Source organism: Callionymus lyra, chromosome 7 (genome assembly GCF_982586985.1).
Source record: "Callionymus lyra chromosome 7, fCalLyr1.hap1.1, whole genome shotgun sequence".
NCBI lineage: Eukaryota > Metazoa > Chordata > Actinopteri > Syngnathiformes > Callionymidae > Callionymus > Callionymus lyra.
In genome coordinates, this window is record NC_141824.1 from 2,475,730 (window position 1) to 2,495,729 (window position 20,000).

At 34.0% G+C, this 20,000-nt stretch overlaps 2 protein-coding genes across 9 annotated transcripts in view; both read right to left on the bottom strand.

Annotated features, from left to right (window-relative positions):
- The window catches only part of dact3b (dishevelled-binding antagonist of beta-catenin 3b), a 14,588-nt gene extending 11,880 nt beyond the window's left edge, over positions 1-2,708 (bottom strand). For both annotated transcript variants that reach the window (XM_087795472.1, XM_087795473.1), the window contains exon 1: positions 2,413-2,708. In XM_087795472.1, coding sequence (XP_087651598.1) covers positions 2,413-2,643 — 231 coding nt within the window. In that variant the 5' untranslated portion in view covers positions 2,644-2,708. The remainder of the gene's footprint in view (positions 1-2,412) is intronic.
- Positions 2,709-11,427: 8,719 nt separating this feature from the next.
- gramd1bb (GRAM domain containing 1Bb) overlaps positions 11,428-20,000 on the bottom strand; it is a 104,454-nt gene continuing 95,881 nt past the window's right edge. For 3 of the 7 annotated variants that reach the window (XM_087795468.1, XM_087795467.1, XM_087795469.1), the window contains 5 exons: positions 19,609-19,712; positions 17,476-17,770; positions 16,340-16,447; positions 15,178-15,298; positions 11,435-12,443 (listed from right to left, as the gene is read on the bottom strand). In XM_087795468.1, coding sequence (XP_087651594.1) covers positions 12,354-12,443; positions 15,178-15,298; positions 16,340-16,447; positions 17,476-17,770; positions 19,609-19,712 — 718 coding nt within the window. In that variant the 3' untranslated portion in view covers positions 11,435-12,353. Of the gene's footprint in view, positions 12,444-15,177; positions 15,299-16,339; positions 16,448-17,475; positions 17,771-19,608; positions 19,713-20,000 lie in introns of all 7 variants that reach the window. The other 4 variants (XM_087795464.1, XM_087795463.1, XM_087795465.1 and 1 more) reach the window with 3 other exon arrangements.

Consider the following 20,000-nt stretch of genomic DNA (forward strand, 5'->3'; position numbering starts at 1 on the left):
AGGTCAGAGCTTCTCTCGCAGCTGCTGTCGACGCTCACAGCTGTCAGCGGCTCAGGAGCAACATTGACGCTCGAGTCTGAACACGACGCTCGACTCTCCACGTCTGTGTCGTCAACACTCGCTCGTGACGGCGCTGCACATGTGCTGCACGACTGCTCCGCTCCGAGGCTCAGACCGACGACACCCGTGAAGGATCTGATGTCACGACAGCCGTCAACACTTCTGACGACTTGAGAAGAAGAAAGTCGTGACACCAGACTAGGAAAGTCTGCTTCCTGTTTCCACTCCCTCGCTCGCAGGGAGAGAAAAGTGAGGAATTCTGGGAACAGCGAGTCGGAGACGCAGACCAAGATTTTCCTTCGACATGAAACTATTTCTCAAGCAGACACAATAGAAACGTGCAGTTGAAGGAGTTGAAGTCATGTTAGTGTTTATCTCTGTCCTGGTTTAGAGCTGAGCCAGAAGGAACATCTTCACAGATTGATCCACTTTATCAGCGAAACATCAAATTAAACTGAATATGTTTTTGTTTTTTTAAATCTATTTAAATTGTGTTTTTCTGTATTTAGGTACAACTGGTGACTAACCTTGACTGACATTCAATAGTTTTCTTGCGCACGTCTCAAGAATCCATGTTTAAATTCACAATATTGTGAATAAAACCACTAACCAGGTAAATAACTAGTTCTCCTGGAGTGATAAACCAAGCACGCTGCAAGTTTTGTTCACTTAGACGTTGGTTAAATAAAGTATTTTTGACTTTGTTGCAACTTTCTTTCTTGTAAAACTCAAGAATATTTAAAGGATATTTTCATGCCTCAGTTTCTTGTTCACTAGTTGATCAGACCTTTGTTGCTTCTTTTGTATGTTTTGTTTTATGGATTTAAATGATTTAAAGTTTAACGACCATCACACGTCAACCATCGATGATAAATACATGAAACAAAATAAACAAACATGTGTATTAAAGTCACCACATCATGTCAGTGAAGATGCAAACTATATAAAGTGAATTAATTTGAAACAAAACCAAACTAAACATTGAAGTATGAAACATCTGAACGTTCAGACCTACTATGTTTATTTTGGTTTATTTAAAAACGAACAAATGCTTCGACTGAAACATGTTTTGACTTCAATGCATTAATGAAATAATAACGAATCAAGATCATTTATCAATAAAATCATTGCTGCTGATGTAAATAAATCCTCCGAAGCTTAAAGGAAACATTCCTGAAGAACTGGATGAAGATCCTGGACCAGCATCATTAGTATTCTGCTCCAGATGCTTCTATTGTTAGCCGGCGAGGAAGAGGAGGAGGAGAGAAGGAGGTGTGGAGAGGAGGCTGATTTAATTTCTCTTTTTTCAATAATGGCTTCCTTTTGTGGAGATGTTGACTCAGTCGCACACGCCGCCGGGAACAAAGATGCAGAGAATCTGAGACGTTTGGAGATGTTTGTTCTTCAGAGAAACATAAACATTTGTCAGAATTAAAGACTCGTCAACGATTAATCTTCAACGCTTTGTGAGGATTTAGATGTATTGATTGTTTTGTGATGAAACTTAAATACTTATTTATATGATCAATGTTTAATCACAAATATTGGAGAGCGTGGACTCTATCTATTAAGCGTACAATTGCTGCAATAATAATAATAACAATAACGATAATGACAACAACAACCATAATAATAATGACAATAATAATAACAATAATAATAACGATAACAATAATAATAATAATAATAATTAGCAATAATAACACTAATACATGCTCATATTCACATGTTTTTACATATAATGCATGTACTGTATATATGAGGTTTTTCAATATATTGTTTTATATTTTACTCGCAGTATAAACCTATAATATTCTTCACTTCTACTTCACCCACTGTTTTCTCAACTTCAATAACTGCAACTAAAAAGCAATTTTATGAATTATTATATTAAAGTATTTATTGTTCTGAAGAAACTGTTATTATTTGTGACAGTTTTGATGTTGAAGACATTTTTAAATAAAACAAAACTCATGAAACCTTGTTAGTTATTCAGCCAAAAACAAAACGAAACAAATGCTCAATAATTCATATATTATTTGCGTTAATATCGTCATTTATTGACCTTATCAGTGTTTCACCAGAAGATAAAATGAATGAGTTTAGATTAAAAGAGTTTTCGTGTCAATAAATCAGTGTTTTGTGCAGAAATAAATAAATCTATTGAGGATCATGATGCGTTCAGGGCACAATGATTTAAGTTGTAAAAGTGTACGTTGACGGAACAATGGGCCATTAAATCCGGGCTCAGTGTCACAAACGGGGTCTCGCTCCTCCCCCTCCATAAATCTCCCCCAAAAAAGAGCCAGAACTCGAACCGAGCATCAACTTTTCCAGAGACTGAGTCCTTACCAGCTGCCGCCTCAGGGTCCAGTTCTCCTGACCCCAGAACCAGGGCACGGCTCCTCCGGACGGGTCGTCGTCGTGGGCCCCGGGGTCCCCCAGAGCCAGAGCCCCCAGAACCAGACACTCCTGCCGCTGCTTGCGCAGCTCCAGCTCACAGAGTCCGGACAGACTGGACTCCAGACGCTCCTTAGTCCGGCTGCGCTCCTGCGCCCCCGGGAACGAGCAGGCTCGGTGCATGACCCCGACAAACACACCCCGAAAAAACACACCCCGGTCTCTGCTGCACTCGAGGACGTCTCTGCGGGTCCCAGATTTACGAGGTCGTGATGTAGAGATCCAGACTCGGGGGGAGAGTCTCAGCATGAGGGTCTTTCTTCAGCTGTCAAACACTGTGACCCGCCCACTGCCCACTGCCGCCCCCCCCCTCAGGAGGCTCCTCCCCCTTTGATTCATGACCTCATCCCTGGTCAGGAGAGAAAGATAATAATGAGAAACACTTGAATGATTTAATTCAGGCGTAAATCACGATTCATGACGTCATTTTACTCGTGGTGCGTTCAAGAACCAGAGGGAACTCCATCACTGATGTAAAACGTTTATAGAAACAAGTGTTAGTGTAATTATAGTTTTGATTGTGTCACTTTGTGTTGGATATTTTGTGACGGAAGCATAAAAGTCTGAATTTTGTTATACATTTATTTTTGTTTTGAACAACCTTATACGTAACATTTATACATTTAAATTCTATAAAAATATGTTATTTCTTATTTTACACTTTGTTCATCTTTAGTGTTTCTAATGTCAAATGTTCAAGTATAATGTATTGTCCAGTACTTGATTCTGGTGTTGTGATAGTGTAGTAACAAGTATATATGTGTAGTATTGTCCAGTACTTGACTCTGGTGTTGTGATAGTGTAGTAACAAGTATATATGTGTAGTATTGTCCAGTACTTGACTCTGGTGTTGTGATAGTGTAGTAACAAGTATATATGTGTAGTATTGTCCAGTACTTGACTCTGGTGTTGTCATAGTGTAGTAACAAGTATATATGTGTAGTATTGTCCAGTACTTGACTCTGATGTTGTGATAGTGTAGTAATAAGGATACATGTGTAGTATTGTCCAGTACTTGACTCTGGTGTTGTGATAGTGTAGTAATAAGGATACATGTGTAGTATTGTCCAGTACTTGACTCTGGTGTTGTGATAGTGTAGTAATAAGGATACATGTGTAGTATTGTCCAGTACTTGACTCTGGTGTTGTGATAGTGTAGTAACAAGTATATATGCGAGTATTGTCCAGTACTTGACTCTGGTGTTGTGATAGTGTAGTAATAAGGATACATGTGTAGTATTGTCCAGTACTTGACTCTGGTGTTGTGATAGTGTAGTAATAAGGATATATGTGTAGTATTGTCCAGTACTTGACTCTGGTGTTGTGATAGTGTAGTAATAAGGATACATGTGTAGTATTGTCCAGTACTTGACTCTGGTGTTGTGATAGTGTAGTAATAAGGATACATGTGTAATATTGTCCAGTACTTGACTCTGGTGTTGTGATAGTGTAGTAACAAGTATATATGTGTAGTATTGTCCAGTACTTGACTCTGGTGTTGTGATAGTGTAGTAATAAGGATACATGTGTAGTATTGTCCAGTACTTGACTCTGGTGTTGTGATAGTGTAGTAATAAGGATACATGTGTAGTATTGTCCAGTAATGATTCTGGTGTTGTGATAGTGTAGTAACAAGTATATATGTGCAGTATTGTCCAGTACTTGACTCTGGTGTTGTGATAGTGTAGTAACAAGTATATATGTGTAGTATTGTCCAGTACTTGACTCTGGTGTTGTGATAGTGTAGTAATAAGGATACATGTGTAGTATTGTCCAGTACTTGACTCTGGTGTTGTGATAGTGTAGTAACAAGTATATATGTGTAGTATTGTCCAGTACTTGACTCTGGTGTTGTGATAGTGTAGTAACAAGTATATATGTGTAGTATTGTCTAGTACTTGACTCTGGTGTAGTGATAGTGTAGTAACAAGTATATATGTGTAGTATTGTCCAGTACTTGACTCTGGTGTTGTGATAGTGTAGTAACAAGTATATATGTGTAGTATTGTCTAGTACTTGACTCTGGTGTAGTGATAGTGTAGTAACAAGTGTATATATGTGTAGTATTGTCCAGTACTTGACTCTGGTGTTGTGATAGTGTAGTAACAAGTATATATGTGTAGTATTGTCCAGTACTTGACTCTGGTGTTGTGATAGTGTAGTAACAAGTATATATGTGTAGTATTGTCCAGTACTTGACTCTGGTGTTGTGATAGTGTAGTAACAAGTATATATGTGTAGTATTGTCCAGTACTTGACTCTGGTGTTGTGATAGTGTAGTAACAAGTGTATATATGTGTAGTATTGTCCAGTACTTGACTCTGGTGTTGTGATAGTGTAGTAACAAGTGTATATATGTGTAGTATTGTCCAGTACTTGACTCTGGTGTTGTAGTATTTACAGACCACATGACTCTTGATGAAGTCGTCTGCTGGACTCACTGTATCCTCTCGTCCTTATTCTTCTTTTAGCAGTGGAGAACATAATGACTGCTGCCATCTAGAGGCCGGGAGTTTAAGGAGTCTATCCTTGTGTTTTAGGGCAAGAGGCAGGGGACACCCTGGACAGGACACCAGTCTGTCTCAGGACACAGAAGCATCAAAACACTCATACACTTATTGATGACTTTTATTGACTTGTTTTTGAATGTCCAAAACAAAAGTCAATAATATTACAACGTTTCCTTATACTATTATTACTATAGTATAATATTTAGTATACTATAGTGTTCATTTATACTATTATTACTATAGTATAATATTTAGTATACTATAGTGTTCATTTATACTATTATTACTATAGTATATTATTTAGTATTCTACTAATATACTATATTAATAATAGTATAAATGAATACTATAGAATACTAAATATTATACTATAGTAATAATAGTATAAATGAATACTATAGAATACTAAATAATATACTATATACTATAGTAATAATAGTATAAATGAATACTATAGTATACTAAATATTATACTATAGTAATAATAGTATAAATGAATACTATAGTATACTAAATAGTATACTAAAGTAATACTAGTATAAATTAATACTATAGAATACTAAATAATATACTATAGTAATAATAGTATAAATGAATACTATAGAATACTAAATATTATACTATAGTAATAATAGTGTAAATGAATACTATAGTATACTAAATAGTATACTAAAGTAATACTAGTATAAATTAATACTATAGAATACTAAATAATATACTATATACTATAGTAATAATAGTATAAATGAATACTATAGTATACTAAATATTATACTATAGTAATAATAGTATAATAATTATATATTATTACTATAGTATATTATTTAGCATTCTCTAGTATTCATTTATACTATTATTACTATAGTATAATATTTAGTATTCTATAGTATTCATTTATAATATTATTACTATAGTATAATATTTAGTATTCTATAGTATTCATTTATAATAGTATTACTATAGTATATTATATAGTATACTATAGTATTCATTTATACTATTATTACTGTAGTATATTATTTAGTATTCTCTAGTATTCATTTATACTATTATTACTATAGTATAATATTTAGTATTCTATAGTATTCATTTATACTATTATTACTATAGTATAATATTTAGTATTCTATAGTATTCATTTATACTATTATTAATATAGTATATTATTTAGTATTCTATAGTATTCATTTACACTATTATTACTATAGTATAATATTTAGTATTCTAAAGTATTCATTTATACTATTATTACTATAGTATATTATTTAGTATTCTATAGTATTCATTTATACTAGTATTACTTTAGTATACTATTTAGTATACTATAGTATTCATTTATACTATTATTACTATAGTATATTATTTAGTATTCTATAGTATTCATTTATACTAGTATTACTTTAGTATACTATTTAGTATACTATAGTATTCATTTATACTATTATTACTATAGTATAATATTTAGTATACTATAGTATTCATTTATACTATTATTACTATAGTATATAGTATATTATTTAGTATTCTATAGTATTCATTTATACTATTATTATTATAGTATAATATTTAGTATTCTATAGTATTCATTTATACTATTATTACTATAGTATAATATTTAGTATTCTATAGTTTTCATTTATACTATTATTACTATAGTATAACATTTAGTATTCTATAGTATTCATTTATACTATTATTACTATAGTATATTATATAGTATACTATAGTATTCATTTATACTATTATTACTATAGTATATTATTTAGTATTCTCTAGTATTCATTTATACTATTATTACTATAGTATAATATTTAGTATTCTATAGTATTCATTTATAATATTATTACTATAGTATAATATTTAGTATTCTATAGTATTCATTTATAATAGTATTACTATAGTATATTATATAGTATACTATAGTATTCATTTATACTATTATTACTATAGTATATTATTTAGTATTCTCTAGTATTCATTTATACTATTATTACTATAGTATAATATTTAGTATTCTATAGTATTCATTTATACTATTATTACTATAGTATATTATATAGTATACTATAGTATTCATTTATACTATTATTACTATAGTATAATATTTAGTATACAATAGTGTTCATTTATAATATTTTTACTATAGTATAATATTTTGTATTCTATAGTATTCATTTATACTATTATTACTATAGTATATTATATAATATACTATAGTATTCATTTATACTATTATTACTGTAGTATATTATTTAGTATTCTCTAGTATTCATTTATACTATTATTACTATAGTATATTATATAATATACTATAGTATTAATTTATACTATTATTACTATAGTATATTATTTAGTATTATCTAGTACTCATTTATACTATTATTACTATAGTATAATATTTAGTATACTATAGTGTTCATTTATACTATTATTACTATAGTATAATATTTAGTATTCTATAGTATTCATTTATAATATTATTACTATAGTATAATATTTAGTATTCTATAGTATTCATTTATAATATTATTACTATAGTATAATATTTAGTATTCTATAGTACTCATTTATACTATTATTACTATAGTATAATATTTAGTATTCTATAGTATTCATTTATACTATTATTACTATAGTATATTATATAGTATACTATAGTATTCATTTATACTATTATTACTATAGTATATTATATAGTATACTATAGTATTCATTTATACTAAGTGTCATTTTAAAGCTTTCAGACATTTAAGTTGTTAGTAGTTTTAGTGGATATTTCATATTTGGAAAAATAAAAAGGATCAAACTAGAGTTTTGAAGATTTAACTGATAAAACTTTGAAATATTTTTTATGTATATAATTTATAGATAAAATTATGAAGTAAAAATTGTATCAATTATTTTTGAATGTGTCACTTTATGTTGGATTTTATGTGACAGCAGCATAAAAGTATGAATTTGCTCCAATCCATTTATTTTTGTTATGAACAACCTTATACGTATCATTTATACATTTAATCTCTATTAACATGTATTATTTCTTATTTTACACTTTGTTCATCCTTTCACTTAATGTCAAGTTTAAAGTGAAAAGTTCATTATCAGACAAACACGGATGAATGAAGGAGAAACTTTGACGCGTTTAAAGAAACAAACAAACTTCAGACTCTTTTTCTTTTTAATTCTCAGTCAAGTCTACGTCACATGAACCAAAAAAAGCTCTTGATCTTCATTCTATGAGGCAAAGTCATGAGTGTTGGACGCACGCGCAGCGCAGGCCCGTGTGTGTGTGTGTGTGCGTGTGTGTGTGCGTGTGTGTGTGTGTGTGCGTGTGTGCGTGTGTGTGTCTGGACACACACTCGTAGAAACACAACTCAAAGATCAAAATAGTTGCTAAAAAAAGAGTGGAAGAGAAGAACACATGATTCATGATACAAAAAAGGTTAAGAGCAACTAAAATGTTGATCGATAAATCTTTTTTAATTTAAAAAAACACGTGAAATAAGTTGTTTTCGGATGAATCAGTGGCAGAAGAACAAAAACCTCTATTTTCAAATCCCTTGTTCAGAACAACAATAACAAAAGTCTAAACATTTCCCTCAGGAGCGTGAAAGTGTTTCTTTAAAACAGAAAACATTCCCGTCGACGCGCTTGGATGACGTCATGCAGAGAAACACACTTCGTCTCGACACACACAACATGACACACACCATGACACACACCATGACACACATTCCTCGTAAAGTGCTTCGGACACGAGCGTTGAATAAATACTTGGATACATTTCTCGTCTGATAAATACGTCCAAACTCTGGAAGATTCTCTTGTTTTGGTTTCGTTTGTCAGGAAGTAGAAAACAATGTTGGTCCCTTTGAACCTGAACTTGATAGAACGAGTGAACTTGTTGGTCCAGACGTGGAAGGAACGAGCGAAGATCAAAACTAGTTCATTTCGAAGGTAAATCCTGTGATTTTCAGAAGAAATTTGATACTTTTGTTGTGCAAATATGAACAAATTCATTTTGTTTGTTTATTTTTCTTCAGAGACGTTCATCAGAATCTGTCATTTTAAAAATACTTGTTAATGAAACCTTTGGTGGAAATTTCCTTAAAATCCTTCACATGAAAATTCATGAACTTGTAAAAATGAACGAAATGATCTGAACGTCTTTAAATCACATGAATTATAATTTTTTATTATCATCTCATTGAATTGAATTTGAAGTGAAAAATCTGACATTTAAGTTCAACTGATTCTGATTAAAAACGATAATTTACATTTTTTTTTCTTTTCTCTTCTCAATTTAAAAAAGTGAAATGGAAACAAATATAACTTTTTACTCTTTGCTGGCATTTTTATAATTCAGTGAAAATATTTTCTTTTAAAGTCTAAACATTCAACGACTCGTCAACTGCATCAAAGTCTCTTGGATCCTGTCATGCTGTGCAAATATAATCTTTCATCGCAAATAAATACATAAATAAACTTCATATCGACTCACAGCTCATGGAAATGAAATGAAATAAATGTATGAAAGTACTTTAGTCTCATGAGAATATTGAACTTATTTAAATAATCATGTGACTTTGATAAGCAGCTCGTCACTCGTTTGGTTTTGTCTGACGACGTTTTTATATTGAATTTAAAAGACTATGTATTAAAAAATATTGATTTTAAAAAATGTATTTTTGAATTGTTGGAATTAGAAAATCAAACTCTGTGTAAAAAAAGATTTGTTTTGAAAATATTCCTTTTTTTTATATTTACTTAATTCAAACACTTAATATACGAGTCATTGTATTATTGTATTTCAATATATAAACTCAAAATTCCAACATTTAAAATGTTAAATTAATTCAATATTCTGATGATAAACTTCCAAAATATCTTTATCAATTATTTTCCTGCGACATCAGGTCACGAGTTGATGATTCAAACGAATGGAAGAAAAGAACTTTATCAAGTTTGTAACGAACATACATGTTTGTAACGAACATACATGTTTGTAACGAACATACATGTTTGTAACGCACATACATGTTTGTAACGCACATACATGTTTGTAACAAAAATACATGTTTGTATCAAACATACATGTTTGTTACAAAAATACATGCTTGTTACAAAAATACATGTTTTTGACGAACATACATGTTTGTAACGCACATACATGTTTGTAACGCACATACATGTTTGTAACGCACATACATGTTTGTAATGAACCTGCATGTTTGTAATGAACCTGCATGTTGTAACGCACATACATGTTTGTAACAAAATACATGTTTGTATCAAACATACATGTTTGTTACAAAAATACATGCTTGTTACAAAAATACATGTTTTTGACGAACATACATGTTTGTAACGCACATACATGTTTGTAACAAACATAAATGATTGTAATGAACCTGCATGTTGTAACGCACATACATGTTTTAAACGAACATGCATGTTTGTAACGCACATACATGTTTTTAACGAACATGCATGTTTGTAACGCACATACATGTTTTTGACGAACATACATGTTTGTAACGCACATACATGTTTGTAACGAACATACATGTTTTTGGCAAACATACATGTTTGTAACGCACATACATGTTTGTAACGAACATATATGTTTTTGACGAACATACATGTTTGTAACGCACATACATGTTTGTAACAAACATAAATGTTTGTAATGAACCTGCATGTTGTAACGCACATACATGTTTTTAACGAACATGCATGTTTGTAACGCACATACATGTTTTTGACGAACATACATGTTTGTAACGCACATACATGTTTGTAACAAACATAAATGTTTGTAATGAACCTGCATGTTGTAACGCACATACATGTTTTTAACGAACATGCATGTTTGTAACGCACATACATGTTTTTGACGAACATACATGTTTGTAACGCACATACATGTTTGTAACGAACATACATGTTTTTGACGAACATACATGTTTGTAACGCACATACATGTTTTTAACGAACATGCATGTTTGTAACGCACATACATGTTTTTAACGCACATGCATGTTTTTGACGAACATACATGTTTGTAACGAACATACATGTTTTTAACGCACATACATGTTTTTGACGAACATACATGTTTGTAACACACATACATGTTTTTGACGAACATACATGTTTGTTACGAACATACATGTTTTTGACGAACATACATGTTTGTAACGCACATACATGTTTGTAACGCACATACATGTTTTTAACGCACATACATGTTTGTAACGAACATACATGTTTGTAACGCACATACATGTTTTTAACGAACATAAATGTTTGTAACGAACATACATGTTTGTAACGCACATACATGTTTTTAACGCACATACATGTTTGTAACGAACATACATGTTTGTAACGCACATACATGTTTTTAACGAACATACATGTTCCACCTGGAATACTTGGATGAGGATCGAGCGTGAAAACCGAAAGGAGCCTGAAAGAACAAGGTCTCAAACACTCGGGAGCGCGAACGTAACGCGCGACTCTTGGCTGCACACGGACATGTCACCGACACGTCACCGACACGTCACCGACACGTCACCGACACGTCACTGACACGTCACCGACACGTCACCGACACGTCACTGACATGTCACAGACATGTCTGGCATGCATTTGTTTTTCATCGAGGAAATAAAACGACATCTGGTTAAAAACTTTTAGATCTCTGATCTTCACTACGTAAATGAACAATAAATACTTTATATATCTTGAAATATATATATTAAATAGTGAAATATTCTTATATATTTCAAATATATTCTTCTAAACATGATATCGTCACAGTAAGAAAACAAGTCCGTGTTGTCGTCCAGAGAATACATTCGACTTGGTTAACACTGAGGAGCCGGATGTGGGTCGTCGTCACGGGAACCGGCCCGGACCACGACGCTCAGAATCAAACAAGGCAATCGGGGCTGATGAGAGAATCCTCCTCGCGCAGGGTCGGAGGTCGCGGGCGCCGCGGCGAGGACCACGAGTAGAAAGACATTTAGATTGGACCCAAGCTTCCCCCCTTTTTTTTTCTTCTCTTTTGATTGACGGCACTCTTGATTGACACACGGACAGGAGCACGATAACACTGACCCGGGATCTAAGTGGATCTAAACACATGCAGTGGTTTTCTCGTCGCCGACCCGCAGGAGGATGCACCCGCGCACTTCCTGTCTGCGCAGGAAGTGACACGGCTCCCTGCTCTCGTGCGTCCTCGCTCGCCGTCCCGCCGCGTCTTCCAGTAACAATCAGGCTCTATATTGCACAGCCCTTCTCGGCCTCCGGGGGGCGTCAGTGGTACCGACTCCTCTTCTGCTCGGGCTCGGCGCTGAAGTCCCTCAGACCGATCCCTCGCTGCAGGTTCAGTAGCGAGTCTTTCATCTGGAGACGCGTCAGGAAAGACACTTTATACGAACAATATTCATTCACAGGTGTCATCCCTGTCAGTCACGCTGACCTCAACCACTTCCATCATGCTTTGCCGCCCAGCCAACCAATCACAGCTGCAGTTTAAATACAGTATCAGCCTTTACTAAATAGATCAGTGTGTAGAAAGGCATCATGGGAGTTCAGTGTTTGGTTGGCACCGAAAGTAAGTGTGTGTTGTTATTAGTGTGTGCACTGAGTTCAAAGTAAGTGTGTTGTTATTAGTGTGTGCACTAAGTTCAAAGTAAGTGTGTGTTGTTATTAGTGTCTGCAGTAAGTTCAAAGTAAGTGTGTGTTGTTATTAGTGTGTGCACTAAGTTCAAAGTAAGTGTGTGTTGTTATTAGTGTCTGCAGTAAGTTCAAAGTAAGTGTGTGTTGTTATTAGTGTGTGCACTAAGTTCAAAGTAAGTGTGTGTTGTTATTAGTGTGTGCAGTAAGTTCAAAGTAAGTGTGTGTTGTTATTAGTGTGTGCACTGAGTTCAAAGTAAGTGTGTGTTGTTATTAGTGTGTGCACTGAGTTCAAAGTAAGTGTGTGTTGTTATTAGTGTGTGCACTGAGTTCAAAGTAAGTGTGTGTTGTTATTAGTGTGTGCACTAAGTTCAAAGTAAGTGTGTGTTGTTATTAGTGTGTGCACTAAGTTCAAAGTAAGTGTGTGTTGTTATTAGTGTGTGCACTAAGTTCAGATAAATAACATGTGTGTAAACATTTAAATGTAGTTCTGTGTATAGAAACGTGAAAGAGTGAGATGTCAGGAAGTGAATGTGACGAGGAATCTATCAATGATCGTAAAATGACTTTAAATTGAAACGTAAATAAAGATACAATCAAGTCTTAATCATCTGATCCTGACATTATCTTATCTGTGATCGATTGATCGCGTCTTAATCATCTGATCCTGACACAATCTTATCTGTGATCGATTGATCGCGTCTTAATCATCTGATCCTGACACAATCTTATCTGTGATCGATTGATCGCGTCTTAATCATCTGATCCTGACACAATCTTATCTGTGATCGATTGATCGCGTCTTAATCATCTGATCCTGACACAATCTTATCTGTGATCGATTGATCGCGTCTTAATCATCTGATCCTGACACAATCTTATCTGTGATCGATTGATCGCGTCTTAATCATCTGATCCTGACACAATCTTATCTGTGATCGATTGATCGCATCTTAATCATCTGATCCTGACACAATCTTATCTGTGATCGATTGATCGCGTCTTAATCATCTGATCCTGACACAATCTTATCTGTGATCGATTGATCGCGTCTTAATCATCTGATCCTGACACAATCTTATCTGTGATCGATTGATCGCGTCTTAATCACCCGATCCTGACATTATCTTATCTGTGATCGATTGATCGCGTCTTCATCACCTGATCCTGACATTATCTTATCTGTGATCGATTGATCGCGTCTTAATCATCTGATCCTGACATTATCTTATCTGTGATTGATTGATTGCGTCTTAATCACCTGATCCTGACATTATCTTATCTGTGATCGATTGATCACGTCTTAATCACCTGATCCTGACATTATCTTATCTGTGATCGATTGATCGCGTCTTAATCACCTGATCCTGACATTATCTTATCTGTGATCGATTGATCGCGTCTTAATCATCTGATCCTGACATTATCTTATCTGTGATCGATTGATCGCGTCTTAATCACCTGATCCTGACATTATCTTATCTGTGATCGATTGATCGCGTCTTCATCACCTGATCCTGACATTATCTTATCTGTGATCGATTGATCGCGTCTTCATCACCTGATCCTGACATTATCTTATCTGTGATCGATTGATCGCGTCTTCATCACCTGATCCTGACATTATCTTATCTGTGATCGATTGATCGCGTCTTAATCACCTGATCCTGACATTATCTTATCTGTGATCGATTGATCGCGTCTTAATCACCTGATCCTGACATTATCTTATCTGTGATCGATTGATCGCGTCTTAATCATCTGATCCTGACATTATCTTATCTGTGATCGATTGATCGCGTCTTAATCATCTGATCCTGACATTATCTTATCTGTGATCGATTGATCGCGTCTTAATCATCTGATCCTGACATTATCTTATCTGTGATCGATTGATCGCGTCTTAATCACCTGATCCTGACATTATCTTATCTGTGATCGATTGATCGCGTCTTAATCACCTGATCCTGACATTATCTTATCTGTGATCGATTGATCGCGTCTTCATCACCTGATCCTGACATTATCTTATCTGTGATCGATTGATCGCGTCTTCATCACCTGATCCTGACATTATCTTATCTGTGATCGATTGATCGCGTCTTCATCACCTGATCCTGACATTATCTTATCTGTGATCGATTGATCGCGTCTTCATCACCTGATCCTGACATTATCTTATCTGTGATCGATTGATCGCGTCTTCATCACCTGATCCTGACATTATCTTATCTGTGATCGATTGATCGCGTCTTCATCACCTGATCCTGACATTATCTTATCTGTGATCGATTGATCGCGTCTTCATCACCTGATCCTGACATTATCTTATCTGTGATCGATTGATCGCGTCTTCATCACCTGATCCTGACATTATCTTATCTGTGATCGATTGATCGCGTCTTCATCACCTGATCCTGACATTATCTTATCTGTGATCGATTGATCGCGTCTTCATCACCTGATCCAGCAGCACGACGGACGACTTGAGGATCTCGCGCCACTTGTGCAGCTCGTCGTCGTGGTAACGCTGCTGCGCCTCCAACAGTTGAGCCCATTCCATCTGAGTCTGAGGGAGTTTACTGTGGCAGAGGGTCGGAGGTCAAAGCAGCAGCAAGTAACATTCACTTTAGAGAGTTTCTGAAGGAAACCTCATCATAATCCTATAATGATGGTGTTATATTTCATTTTTATACTTTCCTTCAAAAGATATGCTATTAAAAATACTATGAAAAACATCAATAAAAAGGTCAAATAAAAAGGGAGAAAATATAGTTGTTTGAAAAAGAACGTAACATTAAGAGTAAGTAAGTAAGTAAGTAAGTAATTTTTATTTATATAGCGCTTTTCGAGACCAGGGTCACAAAGCGCTTAAACAATCAAAACAATATTCAATAAAGTATATACTTTAAAGATCAAGATAATACTGAGAACAACACAGGAATCAGAAAATCAAGGAAAAGCCTGAACAAATAGAAACGTCTTAAGATGTTTCTTAAAGGAGTCAGTAGATCATCAAGCTAGAAAAGAAAGAAAAAAGAAAGAAAAGAAAAAAAGCTAGAATAGAAAGAAAGAGGAGCATTTTTAATTATTAATGTTATGATATCAAAAGTATTTTATATAAATATAAAAATACATTTTGTTCTTCCCTTTATTTCTATTCATAAACCAACATATTTTCATTTACATTTAGACGACAAATAGTATTTTTTAAAGTCATCATTAGTATGAGAGTAATTCATACTTTATTTCTCACTACAAAATATATCAAGAATTGATCAAGTTCTTATCTGTGAGGTTTGATTGACATTTATAAAGAAATAAACTGGTTTAACTTAAAAATCAATAAAAATGCTTTAATTTGAAAACAATGAAATCAAATCAGGAGAGAATAAAGATAAGGGACGGATCGGTCATGAACACATTATTTACTCAATACATTTAATTTATATCCTAAAAACTCTGGTTCAGACATTGAAGTGACACAGTTTGGACACACGGGGGCGCCAGACTCGTATCTTAGAACTGACTCATTGTTGCTTTAACACAAAAGTAAAACTTATCAGGAAGAATAAAATGCAATAATTATAACATTTTCCTTCATTCTCTTGTGTGACACCGACCTCTCGTGGAGCCGCAGTCCTTGCCAGGTGGTCAGAGACTGAGCCGAGTACTCCAGCATCCACAGCTTGTAGAAGAGCATCATGTTGAGCAGCACCAGCAGCACCAGACTGAAGACAACACAAGGTCAACACCTGAGCTCTCACACCTGAGCTCTCACACCTGAGCAGCTCTAGATCTAGCAAGTACCTTAAACAGATCCTACAGATGCCATGGAAAGAGAAGAGACACAAGTTACACACCAGAGAGAAGTTACACACAAGAGAGAAGTTACACACCAGAGAGAAGTTACACACAAGAGAGAAGTTACACACAAGAGACAAGCTACACACGAGAGAGAAGCTACACACAAGAGACACAAAGCTACACACAAATGAGAAGCTACACACGAGAGAGAAACGACACATAAGAGAGACACAAAGCTACACACAAGAGAGAAGCTACACACGAGAGAGAAGCTACACACAAATGAGAAGCTACACACACATCACTAGAGGAGACAGAGGATCCAGGAAGATCATGAAATGAAGGGAGTTTAGTGTGTGTAAAGTGTGTAGTGTGAGTAGTGTGTGCAGAGTGTTTAGTGAAGTGTGTATAGTGTGTAGATAATCGTGCACTGCGTTGATGACAAGCAGGAGTTTGTACAGACGCTGTAGTGTGTGTTGTGTATTGTATAATGTGTGTTGTGTGTTGTGTGTTGTGTGTTATGTGTTATGTGTTGTGTAGATAATCGTACACTGCACTGATGACGAGCAGGAGTGTGTAGTGTGTAGTGTGTAGTGTGTAGTGTGTAGTGTGTAGTGTGTAGTGTGTAGTGTGTAGTGTGTAGTGTGTAGTGTGTAGTGTGTAGTGTGTAGTGTGTAGTGTGTTGTGTGTTGTGTAGATAGTCGTACACTGCACTGATGACCAGCAGGAGTCTGGAGATGTTATAGTGTGTGTTGTGTGTTGTGTGTTGTGTGTTGTGTGTTGTGTGTTGTGTGTTGTGTGTTGTGTGTTGTGTGTTGTGTGTTGTGTGTTGTGTAGATAGTCGTACACTGCACTGATGACCAGCAGGAGTCTGGAGATGTTATAGTGTGTGTTGTGTGTTGTGTGTTGTGTGTTGTGTGTTGTGTGGTGTGTGTTGTGTAGATAGTCGTACACTGCACTGATGACCAGCAGGAGTCTGGAGACGCTGTAAAGTCCTGCAGGAAGGTGAAGCGTCTCTGGACTCTGGAGTCTGGTCTGAGTGGATCCGGGCACATGTTTGATCCTCTGGATCACCTCCTCGTCCTCAGGTGTGGTGACCGGACTGAGGGCCTCGTCCAGGTGTTGACTCCTCAGGTGAGGAAGTGTTCGTTTCTTCCGCCGCACAGTGGAGTTCTTCAACACTTTGGTCTTCGGCGAGAGTTGGAGCGACTCGACCTGAACGTCGTCCAGTTTAGACAATTCCAGCTCTGAGGAGAGAAAACATCCTTGTTTTTGTTTACATTCAACATGTTTTTGTTTACATTCAACATGTTTTATTTACATTCAACATGTTTTTGTTTACATTCAACATGTTTTTGTTTACATTCAACATGTTTTTGTTTACATTCAACATGTTTTTGTTTAGATTCAACATGTTTTTGTTTACATTCAACATGTTTTTGTTTACATTCAACATATTTTATTTACATTCAACATGTTTTTGTTTACATTCAACATGTTTTTGTTTACATTCAACATGTTTTATTTACATTCAACATGTTTTTGTTTACATTCAACATGTTTTTGTTTACATTCAACATGTTTTCGTTTACATTCAACATGTTTTATTTACATTCAACATGTTTTTGTTTACATTCAACATGTTTTTGTTTACATTCAACATGTTTTTGTTTAGATTCAACATGTTTTTGTTTACATTCAACATGTTTTTGTTTACATTCAACATGTTTTTGTTTACATTCAACGTTTTTGTTTGAATTCAACATGTTTTTGTTTGAATTCAACATATTTTTGTTTACATTCAACATGTTTTTGTTTACATTCAACATATTTTTGTTTACATTCAACATGTTTTTGTTTACATTCAACGTTTTTGTTTACATTCAACATATTTTTGTTTACATTCAACATATTTTTGTTTAGATTCAACATGTTTTTGTTTACATTCAACATATTTTTGTTTACATTCAACATGTTTTTGTTTACATTCAACATGTTTTTGTTTAGATTCAACATGTTTTTGTTTGAATTCAACATATTTTTGTTTACATTCAACATGTTTTTGTTTACATTCAACATATTTTTGTTAACATTCAACATGTTTTGTTGAATGTAACATGTTTTTGTTTACATTCAACATGTTTTTGTTTACATTCAACATGTTTTGTTTAATTTCAACATATTTTTGTTTACATTCAACATGTTTTGTTTAATTTCAACATGTTTTTGTTTACATTCAACATGTTTTTGTTTAATTTCAACATGTTTTTGTTTACATTCAACATGTTTTGTTTAATTTCAACATGTTTTTGTTTACATTCAACATGTTTTTGTTTAATTTCAACATGTTTTTGTTTACATTCAACATGTTTTTGTTTAATTTCAACATGTTTTTGTTAACATTCAACATGTTTTTGTTTACATTCAACATGTTTTTGTTTACATTCAACATGTTTTGTTTAATTTCAACATGTTTTTGTTTACATTCAACATGTTTTTGTTTCTTTTCATTTTGATTGAACATGTTTTTGTTTGTTTTTATTTTGTTAATAAATGTTGCTGAATGATGATCGGCAACTGTAGTGCGAAGAAGTTCCACTAGAGGGCTCAATACAACCACAGTCATTTATTTATCAGAATTAAAACGTTTATTGACAGTATTTTATAAACAACGCAGGGATTTTCAAGACATTACATTATAAAATAAATAAAATAAAAATCCAATTAATAAAATATAATGAACGTTTAAAATTAAATTAACATAAACAATCAAATAAATGGGTGAATTTAAATATATATATACATTTAAAATATTATTCGTTTAAGATGTTATTTAATGTCTTAAATAATCCAAACATTTTCAGTCAATGTTCTCCACAAACATGTGATTCATTATGAAGCAAAGGTTATTCTTTTCTAATAATTGTGGTTTCATAAGATAATATATGTTTTATAAAACTTCATGATAAATATCAACACATATTGTTTAATAAAGTAAAAAAGTAGTAGTTTTGAATCAGAGAGTGACTTTAGCCTCATTAAAGTGATGATTCTACACGTAACTCAAGAGTCAAGACTTTCTTACCGAGCTGACGGAAGTTCTCCTCCAGTCCACTCCAGAAGTTCTTCTCGATGAAGCCTTTGACGAGACCCCACGGCTGCTTCCTGAAGCGCAGCTCCGTCGATACCCTGAGGATTCAACACAACACTTGGTTCAGGAACACTTGGTTCAGGAACACTTGGTTCACGAACACTTGGTTCAGGAACACTTGGTTCAGGAACACTTGGTTCAGGAACACTTGGTTCAGGAACACTTGGTTCAGGAACACTTGGTTCAGGAACACTTGGTTCAGGAACACTTGGTTCAGGAACACTTGGTTCAGGAACACTTGGTTCAGGAACACTTGGTTCAGGAACACTTGGTTCAGGAACACTTGGTTCACGAACACTTGGTTCAGGAACACTTGGTTCACGAAC